Source organism: Gasterosteus aculeatus, chromosome 5, assembly GCF_964276395.1.
Source record: "Gasterosteus aculeatus chromosome 5, fGasAcu3.hap1.1, whole genome shotgun sequence".
In the NCBI taxonomy this organism is placed as follows: domain Eukaryota; kingdom Metazoa; phylum Chordata; class Actinopteri; order Perciformes; family Gasterosteidae; genus Gasterosteus; species Gasterosteus aculeatus.
The window spans coordinates 8,262,270-8,272,098 of NC_135692.1; the positions used below are offsets into that span (position 1 = coordinate 8,262,270).

Here is a 9,829-nt window from a genome sequence, read left to right on the forward strand (position 1 = left end):
GTTCCCAAAGTTGACTGTCAGGTCCTGGGTAAGCGAATCTTTTCCGGGAAAGAGAAGTAGTTCAGTCTTGTCGGGGTTGATTTTCAGATGGTGGGCGGACATCCACTGAGAGATGTCAGTTAGACAGGCAGAGATCCGAGCCGCCACCTGGGTGTCCGAGTGAGGGAAGGAGAGAATTAGTTGGGTGTCATCGGCATAGCTGTGGTAAGAGAAGCCATGCGAGCGAATGACAGCGCCAAGAGAGTTAGTGTAAAGCAAAAACAGGAGGGGACCCAGCACGGAACCCTGAGGAACTCCAGTAGTAAGAGGACAAGGTTCCGACACAGATCCTTGCCAGGTTACCCGGTAGGTGCGACCATCGAGGTAGGACGAGAGAAGGGAGAGAGCAGAGCCTGTGACACCAAGTTCCTGAAGGGAGGAAATAAGGTACACAACAATACTGCGCTGCTTTCCAGTCGTTTGCATCTCGTTTGCATCTCTTAAATACTGTAAATTCAAAAGGATCCACTAAAGGAGCATTTAGTGTCGGGACTAGAAGGACCCGGAAGTCGTTGGTGAGCTTTTAAGAGGTTTTAGGCACATGTAAAATAAAAACAACAAGAAGCCCAAACATTGGTGTTGCTTCCTGAGTCTGTTTTATATCGACTCCCAGATGCATCGCTAACACCTGCTTCTGCTGAACTTCTTATCTACACATCAGATAAAAAGTCTGTAAAATAAGTCAAACTAATTTCTACAGGAGAGGAGAGATCTGCCCTTTAGCCAGACGTAGCTGTAATAACTCTGATAAAGTTCTGGTGTGTGTGTGTGTGTGTGTGTCTTGACGTTTGTGCATTGAAACCCAGCGGTGATGGTCGGTTTGGATGGAGAGACACTAACGTTGAGTCTCACTCTTCACCACCTAATGAGGGGCTGGGCTGCTTTTGACCCCCCCCTTCTGGACCTCCCTACACACACACAAACCGTCCAGTGTGCAATAAGGACAGATCCACACCTGCTTAAAATGCTACAGCTGAGTCTGGCAGTCTGTAGATGGAGGGATAACCCCCCACCCTGCTGATCTCTCCCCTCTTTTCCATCTGACTCTCGGTCAGGGGTCAGTGTTGGTTGTCAGCAATGTCTTCGTCTTCATTATAGACACGGTTCTATGTAGTAATACTGTCATTGTATCTTTTATCCAAAAGCTGATTTTGGGGTAATATTCATTTTATTGTTACAACTCCTAAAAAGTCCGAGACTCTCAAATCTCATTTAAGCTTAGTTAGAGGAGCTCAGTTAGTGAACAACAACAAATAGTGAACAACTCATATTTCTTTGCCCCCCCCCCCCCCGTTCCCTTCTGCTTGCGCAGCTCGGTGCGAACAGCGGCCTCCACATCATCATATTGGACGAGATCGACGCCATCTGCAAACAGCGCGGCAGCATGGCCGGCAGTACGGGGGTCCACGACACCGTGGTCAACCAGCTGCTGTCCAAGATAGACGGCGTGGAGCAGCTCAACAATATCCTGGTCATAGGTGCTCACACGGCCATAACGCCACTCAGGCTCTCCCCCTGAACATCTGCGCTCTTAACTCATCTGCCTTTACTTGGTTTATCCCTCAGGTATGACCAACAGGCCCGACATGATCGACGACGCCCTGCTGAGGCCGGGCAGACTGGAGGTGAAGATGGAGATCGGTAAGAAAGTGGAGCAATGCACCCGATTAAAACAAATCAAATAACTCTGTTTGTTTAAAGCTTCACACCTGCGTGTCCTCCTCCCTTCGCCTCCCAGGTTTACCGGATGAGAGGGGCCGCATCCAGATCCTCCACATCCACACCGCCAAGATGCGTCAGTACCAGCTGCTGGCCGCCGACGTGGAACTGAAGGAGCTGGCGGCGGAGACTAAGAACTACAGCGGCGCCGAGCTGGAGGGCCTGGTCAGGGCGGCGCAATCCACCGCCATGAACCGACACATCAAGGTACTCCCCGACAGTTTATGTGGCCACCCAGGTGAGGAAGGATAGAAGAGCCCAGGTGTGTGTGTGTGTGTGTGTGTGTATATATATATATATATATATATATATATAAAGGAATACCATTACTTAATCAGTTGTTTTATCAGGTGCATAGGCTTAAATCTACACAGCTCAGTTGTACACAACAATAAGGTGAAGTTCTCATCTGTTAAGTGTTCTGCGCGCATAGACACACACACACACGCAGCAGCAGCAGATATTGGAGGGTGATGATAAACGACAGACAAGGGCCTTACACACTGTGACGTTTCTCTTCACTCCTCCAAACACTACTTCTTCCCTCCTCCTCCTCCATCTCTCCATCTGACCTTTCTGCTCTGAGGGAGTACATTGTCTGCTGACACAGTCGCAATCTAAATGTGCAATACTCCATGTAATGGGTTTCATTAACGGAGGAGTTGGGAGGGGGGCCGCGGAGTTCATCAGGGAACGAAAGCGTCTCACGGCGTGCTTATTGTTGTCTGTGTGTGTTTGTTGAAGGCCAGCAGCACGGTGGAGGTGAACATCGAGACGGCCGAGAAGCTGCAGGTCAGCAGACTCGACTTCCTGGCCTCGCTGAATAACGACATCAAACCTGTGAGTATTGACCTGTAAGATTTAGCTAGTTTTGGTGCTACTGCTTCGAGCTCCTTTCATTAGAAAGAGCTTCCCCCGACCTAATCCCTCTTGCCGTCTCTCCTGTCCAGGCCTTCGGCACCAACCAGGAGGACTATGCCAGCTACATCATGAACGGGATAATCCGGTGGGGCGACCCGGTGTCGGCGGTCCTGCAGGACGGGGAGCTGCTGGTGCAGCAGACGAAAAACAGCGAGCGCACGCCGCTGGTGTCTGTGCTCCTGGAGGGTTAGGACTCTCACACGCACGCCAACCAGCGCGCATCAGAGGCCACACACACATTCAATTAGAAAAACTGCAAAAATGGAAGGCTGTTGGTGTCAATAGAAACAGCCGATTGGTGATCAGTTCTCTCTCCCCCTCAGGTCCTCCCAACTGTGGGAAAACGGCGCTGGCCGCCAAAATCTCGGAAGACTCCCAGTTCCCCTTCATCAAGATCTGCTCCCCCGACAAGATGATCGGACACTCGGAGATCGCCAAGTGCCAAGCCATCAAAAAGGTAACGCTCGCTTCACAATGTAAATAAAGAGTACAAAGTAGCAAGTCTGTATCCTGCTGCTTTAAGTACAGCGGAGGCTGATGGGAATATAAATGCTACAGACCTTTCAGTCTGGAAGGTCTCTGTTTCGGTCCTCTTACCACTCTACAACGGGCCGTAGTTAAATGAATTTAAACGTGAATCTTTAAAATTATTACCTTAAATCCTTAAACCGGCCCGAGAAACGTGTTTTTTGTTGACAACAACTAAACCACCAGACGTTTACTAATACCACAAACAATCAAATCACTTCTTTTCTGCTGAACTGAACCAGTTTTGTACTAATTCCCCGCGATAGATATTTGAAGATGCCTACAAGTCCCAGCTGAGCTGCGTGGTCGTCGATGACATTGAGCGTTTGTTGGGTAAGTCGCTGCAATGAGGCAGGCGATGGGTTTGATTACATTTTAAAGACATGCTTTTTATTTGAATTATCATTTGAGCGATATTCAAGCTAAATGGCAGATATTCCTGTAATCCCTCTCATCAGACTTTGTCCCCATTGGCCCCCGTTTCTCCAACCTGGTGTTACAAGCTCTGCTGGTGCTGCTGAAGAAGCCCCCCCCAAAGGTGAGCGCTTTCGTCCCGGGGTTTCTTTTTTCCATTTATGGCGTGCGCTCTGTGTGGTTGTCGGTCCCCGAGGTGGCAGAAAGAGGGCAGCAGATCTTCTGGTCTTCACATGCTGAGAGGAACTGTCGGAGGTGTGTGTGTGTGTGTGTGTGTGTGTGTGTGTGTGTGAGAGAGAGAGAGTGTATGGTTATTAACGAGTGTTTTGGGCCTGGCCTCGTTGTGCTCTCAGTGAATGGTGGTGGTAGGGACCCATTTCTCATAGTTTCTTTGGTTGTAGTGTGTGTGTGTGTGTGTGTGTGTGTGTGTCTTTGTGTGCGTCTGTGTGTGTTGTTGACCGGGGTTTGTGAATGAGAGCACAGCCCCACTATGTGGCTGCATGAGAAGTGGCGCGGGGCCTGCCACTGAATGCCTGGCTGCAGCGCTCCTTCTGGGGTTGTAAAGCGATGGGCCCAGCGGGGTGCCCGGGGGCCGCGGGGAGTGGGGAGCAAGGGGGAGAGGGGGGGGGGGGACGCGGAGGAGAATGGGCTGTGTGAGAAGAAGCAAGGACCTGGCAGCGCCGCCGCCTGTGTGGCACCTCATCTGCATGCAGCATCGCAACCCCCCACGCCATGGGGGGGTAGCCTGCAGCCATAATCCCCCTGTCTGCTCGCCGCTCCTCTGCCTCTCCTGCCTTCGCCTTCTCCTCCTGGTCCTCCTCCAAGTTGTCGGCTTAGCGGGGCGACATTTCTTTCGCTTCTCCTCTTTCTCCCCCCGCCGTTGTCCTCCGTTGTGCCGAGCTCTGTTCCGTTTGTCCCGTTATTTTCGGGTTCCTCGTGCGCCTTCTGGCCGTGACTTAAAGCCCCCCTGAAAAAAGCACATCCAGCGTGGAAGTCTTGCGGTGCGGCGGCGTTTCTTCGAGCTCACCAGTGAGAAGAGCTTTGGCAAAATCTTCTACCGCAATATCTGTCTTTTCAAATGAATATTTTCTAATTTAATGAACTTTTTTCAAAACGATGGCCTCATAAAATCATCATAAACTGACCAACCAACTAAAAGAACAAAGTCGTCTGCTTGCACTTTTTGTCTAATAAAGAAAAGTCCTTCCTTTGATTCTTGCTCCTAGGATTTGATTTGACTCATTTCACCCACTTATCTCAGTGTGTCTGTGCCGTGGAATCAAAAAGCACCTTAATCAGGTGCTGATGAGAATAAAGTAGCTAAAGAACATAAACAAATGAACGGCCGAATAGAAAAGAAGGAACTTGAAGTCCGAGGTGCCGTCTGCTTCTCTTTCAGGGTCGCAAGCTGCTGATCATCGGCACCACGAGTCGTAAAGACGTCCTCCAGGAAATGGAGATGTTGAATGCTTTCAGCACCACCATCCACATTCCCAACATCTCGAGGGGAGAGCAGCTGGTGGAGGCCCTGGAGGTACCAGACACACACACACACACACACACACAGACGAGGCAGCGCTTCCCTGCTCTGCATAATGAACTCTGCTGAGGACTCTCCGCTCTGCGTCTCGTCCCTGCAGCTACTTGACAGTTTCCAGGAGGTGGAGCGGGCCAGCATAGCGAAGGCCATGAAGGGCCAGAATCTGTGGATCGGGATAAAGAAGTTGCTCATGCTGATTGAAATGGCCGTGCAGGTGAGGAAGAGATTCTTTGGGGTTGTTTTTTTTTCAGCCGTAGAGATCACTCGTCTGTCGACTTCTTTGACTCGGACCTCGACAGCCATTGGGTGGATTGTCAGGAAACATTTGGACGGATGTTTAGAGTTTCCAAAAGAATAACCAAATTCATAAAAGCCAACAAAAACACAACAGTTCTTATTTCCAGGAGTCAACACACTCAGGAAAACACAGTTATGATTATTATATTCAATTCCTGCCCGTAAATCCTTCTTCGTCGTACATGCTGTACCTTTCAATGTCTTATTGGCAGATCTTTGCATGTTTAATTAACCACGCTGGCAAACATGATGCCCACAAAACGTCACTTTCAACATTCAGCCTTTAACGTTTAACTCTAACGTTCAGGTCCAACAGACAGATCTGCTAGCGTTCTTTCCAACAACCAACCTATTTCTGGCTTAAAGATGTGTTGTGGTGAGTGTAATGCCGGTGTGTAACTCCACGACAGAGAGGGGGGGGGAGCATGGGCGCAATGTCTTTTTCAATAGTAGTCGAAAACACAAACCGTTATTTTTAAAATCGTGCGGTCTGAGCCTGCCGTTGCTCTTCCTTGACACATCTGGCCGGCATTCTGACCACTCAACAACCGTCTCCGTCGCAAAGACCTGCCATCTATTAGCTGGAATGAAGAAAAAACAACAACAACAGCAAACTGTGTGGCTTTCCTGATGATTTGTAGAGCCGGAGGATCCAGAACGTGTCTGGTTCACGAAACCGTTTGAATGCAGTTGTGGAACCCAGAGTTACATTCATGCGTTCTGAATCGGAGGGAAGCGACTCGTAGGAGCATTCAAGGGCACCTCGTGGTTTTTTGTGCACTTACTATTTAGAGCAAAATCAATACAGATCAGTCGTGCAACACGTGTACGGCATGTAAAAGAAAAGAAACCTTAAACCCATCAAAAATCCAGACCACCAACTCTCAGCGGACTGTTGGCTTCCTGTCAACACGTCAGTTGTAAGTATGCAGATGAGTCGACAGGTCAGATGTCCACCCACCTTCCATAAGCTGTATTTAGGGGTTCTGCGGTTTGGCCTAGGAGGTTTTTTTTTTTACTTCTTTTTTAGGTCCCCATTGACATATGTATAGTTATTTCTGTTTGACGTGGAATGAAATGATTTAGTTTCCCCTCCTGCCCGACTGTCCTCGGGTGATTATCAATGTGATTTAGTTCGGAGGAAGCTCAGTTTATTTAAAGGCGACCACGAACAAACAATGCATCTCCATTCAAAAGCAATGCGCTTCATTCCACGTCATTTACACACACACACACACCGACATTGTGCTTGTTCTCATCCTGTTAAATAACAACATCACGGTGGGGGTCGGTTATGTGTCAGTGGAGGAACACGTCGCTCCAGATGTGACAACTTCACTGCGTGTTCTCTAAATAAAGAGCCGAACCTTTTTAAACTTGGCAGCGACCGGCTCAGTTTGAGGGTTAAGTTCGGATACAAAGACGCTGATGCTGCATCCAGATGTTTATACATAAAGGTCCACCTCCAGAGGCGGTGGCGGGCTCGTGGCTGCAGAAAGTGACCCGAGTCTGACAGTTAATTTCTCGCCCTGACTGCATGCCTGTGGTATGTTAATGATGTGTACCTCCTGGTTGTCGGGGCTGGATGCTGTGTAATTGCTGTGGTATGCATAAATGCAGCCATGCCCCCCCCCCCCCCACTCTCAGCCTGAAGAAGTATGAATCTGTGTTTGCCGAGACACGCTGCAAACAGCCACGCAGCCACACACACACACACTCTCTATCTCTTCTCCTCTCATTCCAACGCTTCAGCTCTCATGTCTTCACTCTGGTAGCTACAGGCAATTCCAGACTGTAAGTTATTGCATAGGTTGCCATTAATTATAACTTCCTCTCACCCCCCCCTCGCCTCCTCTTCCACAATCTCTGCGTGGGTGTGTGTGTGTGTGTGCAAACTGGAGCGTGATCTCCAGGACCTGCCGTTTCTCCTGTTTCAACATTAAAGCTGATTCTGAATTTTCTTAATTGAAAAGAGCTGCACCCACAAAGATTAAAGAATACCTTTTAAATGAAATAAAGTAACTTTTAATGACGTTACATGCACTAAGAAGAATTCTTTCTATTTAAAGATGGATTCTGGCTCCAGAGTTAGTAAGTTCCTGAGTCTGCTGAGGGATGAGGGAGCGTAAGTATTCCTTTCCTGTTTTTATGCCGCCGCGTCAGTGACACCGCGCACAGCCGAACCTGCTTCCATCTAGTTTCTAACTGTTTGCATTTCCATCATTGCATCATTGCATTGCAAGTATGATTTGATAATGGACATTTTGTCTTTTTCTTCCCCCTGCAGACTGGGTTCTGATAAGTTTATCTAGACTGAGTGGAGCGACGTTGTAAAATAAGAGTCATCCTTCAACGGTAAGAAGGCTCCGTTATCGGACTTGCAGTACTACCTCCTGTCTGATGTCGGTAAAGATGTTAAAAATGGACCAAAGCGCACTAACCGAGTGTGAGCCTCATTCTAATGTGTTCAGCCTCTAAAGATAGACCAGCGCCTTTCTCATAGAAATACCTGCTCACATTTATGTGATGTTGTGGAGTAAATAAATTAGTGGAAAATGTGGAGCTGTTGCTTCAGTAGTGCACTTGTTCTTTATGCCTTATTCCTTTCTGGGGGTTTGTCTGTTTAACTTTATGGACGTGCATGGCGACTTTTTTAAATTTTATTTTGCACACTATAATCACCGAAAACAATGAGAACAAACGCACAGCGCCGGGAATTTCACAAAATAGGATTAGAAAGTTCCTCAGATAACGGGAGAAGCCATTGTCCCACCTCCGCATGTGGATAGTGGCAAAGTTCCAGGAGACATTCCTCTTTTCTCCTTTTTTTAGTTATCTGGCTAATCCGGCTCTGCGAGAAGCTCGTCCCAGGGTGACAACGAACAACAACAACAACAGCAACAGCAACAGAAAAAAACAGCAACTTCGCAACTCGCAGCCGGAGGTTCGCCTCCTGTCATCCGCGCCTCGAGAGACGCGCCGAGTGGTTAGCACGCCTAAAAATAGGTCGACTACACAGGTGCTCTCCTGTGGCGGCACGTCTCCTCCCCCCTCCCCACACCGCCCCTCTCGCCCCAGAAGAGGATATGACTTCCCATCCCCGACGCTCCTCTCGACACTGCAGCGTTTCTGCAGCCGGGCAGAACCTCCTCTTCAGCACTCTGGGAACGTGGAACACACAAACGCACACACACAGACAGGAGCGACGTTCTGTAATCTTCATGTGACGCCCCAAGAATTTCTTTGGGATGTTATATATATATATATATATATATATATATATATATATATTTATGTAAAAATATTTAGAAGTAACGGCTTCTAGACGCTAATCTCAATACCGTTGGTTTAAATCAGACGTAAGCTTCTTCTTCTTCTTAACACATTAAGTACTTTATCTTCTGTGACCGTGTCTTTTGTATTTTATGAATAAATTAATGATATTGCTACAAATAACAAGAAGCATTTTGTGATGTCAACAAATGAAGTCACCTCACACCCTCATGCTGCTCTAAAGAAGTGATTTCATGCTACAGGAGAACAGTAAAGACTAAAATAAAAAAAATTAAAATTAAAAATTAAAAATTTCATTCTGCCGCCGTTTTTGTTTTAATAACCAAATGTTCCTGGCATGCCGAGCTCATGAGGACGTGTCTTTCATAATCTAGTGTAATGAGGTGAAGCTACTCGGACATCCGCGGTTAACCTCCACAGCGTCTACTGCTTGTGCAATAATCCAAACCCAGCGTTTAAAAAGTAGCTGCAGAGCGCTTCTGTTAACATGCGAGTTTAATTCAACACATTGAACCAGAGCTGCAGAACTATCAGCAGTTGCGTTCAATGATGAGGTGTGAATGTCTCCTGATAGTGTGTCTTCATTGCATGACTACGCAGCAAACTAATAGCCAATTCTTTAAATATAATCCATGTTTTTGACGGGCATTATTTTGTACTTTATTGTAAATAAATCCCATAAAAACACCAAAACCCACAATTTGTTTCTCACACTACAAATTTGACTTGAATGTTCTATTCATCCACATTTAGTGCTCTAGTTAAGTGAGTATTTCAAGCTGAAAGAACTGTGTGTGCTCATGATAATAATAACAACATTATTTTTAATAGTTTTTGGCCAACAATGGAGCTCGAAGGCACAGGATGACGATGTCTCATTGTTGGTTCTTTCGATTCCATTTGTTCACAACAATAAAGGTCCTTTAAATGCCTCAGCGTGTAAATGTAGAAGAGATTAGCGGACTGGATATGTAACTATTATTTAATCTGCATGGAGCACTTTATGTGAGCATGAACAACTGGCTACAAAGCAAAAAGCACCAGAGACAGTTTTGTTCTTCAAATATATATAATCTT

At 47.2% G+C, this 9,829-nt stretch overlaps 1 protein-coding gene across 1 annotated transcript in view; it reads left to right on the forward strand.

Annotated features, from left to right (window-relative positions):
- Positions 1-8,914, forward strand: part of LOC120819380 (vesicle-fusing ATPase) — a 17,145-nt gene extending 8,231 nt beyond the window's left edge. The window contains exons 10-22 of the mRNA XM_078103086.1: positions 1,352-1,517; positions 1,606-1,680; positions 1,778-1,965; positions 2,503-2,598; positions 2,709-2,865; positions 3,003-3,136; positions 3,474-3,540; positions 3,666-3,745; positions 5,021-5,155; positions 5,262-5,375; positions 7,528-7,583; positions 7,746-7,813; positions 8,291-8,914. Of these exons, the coding sequence (XP_077959212.1) occupies positions 1,352-1,517; positions 1,606-1,680; positions 1,778-1,965; positions 2,503-2,598; positions 2,709-2,865; positions 3,003-3,136; positions 3,474-3,540; positions 3,666-3,745; positions 5,021-5,155; positions 5,262-5,375; positions 7,528-7,583; positions 7,746-7,770 (1,293 nt within the window). The 3' untranslated portion in view covers positions 7,771-7,813; positions 8,291-8,914. The remainder of the gene's footprint in view (positions 1-1,351; positions 1,518-1,605; positions 1,681-1,777; positions 1,966-2,502; positions 2,599-2,708; positions 2,866-3,002; positions 3,137-3,473; positions 3,541-3,665; positions 3,746-5,020; positions 5,156-5,261; positions 5,376-7,527; positions 7,584-7,745; positions 7,814-8,290) is intronic.
- The last annotated feature ends 915 nt before the right edge of the window (positions 8,915-9,829 follow it).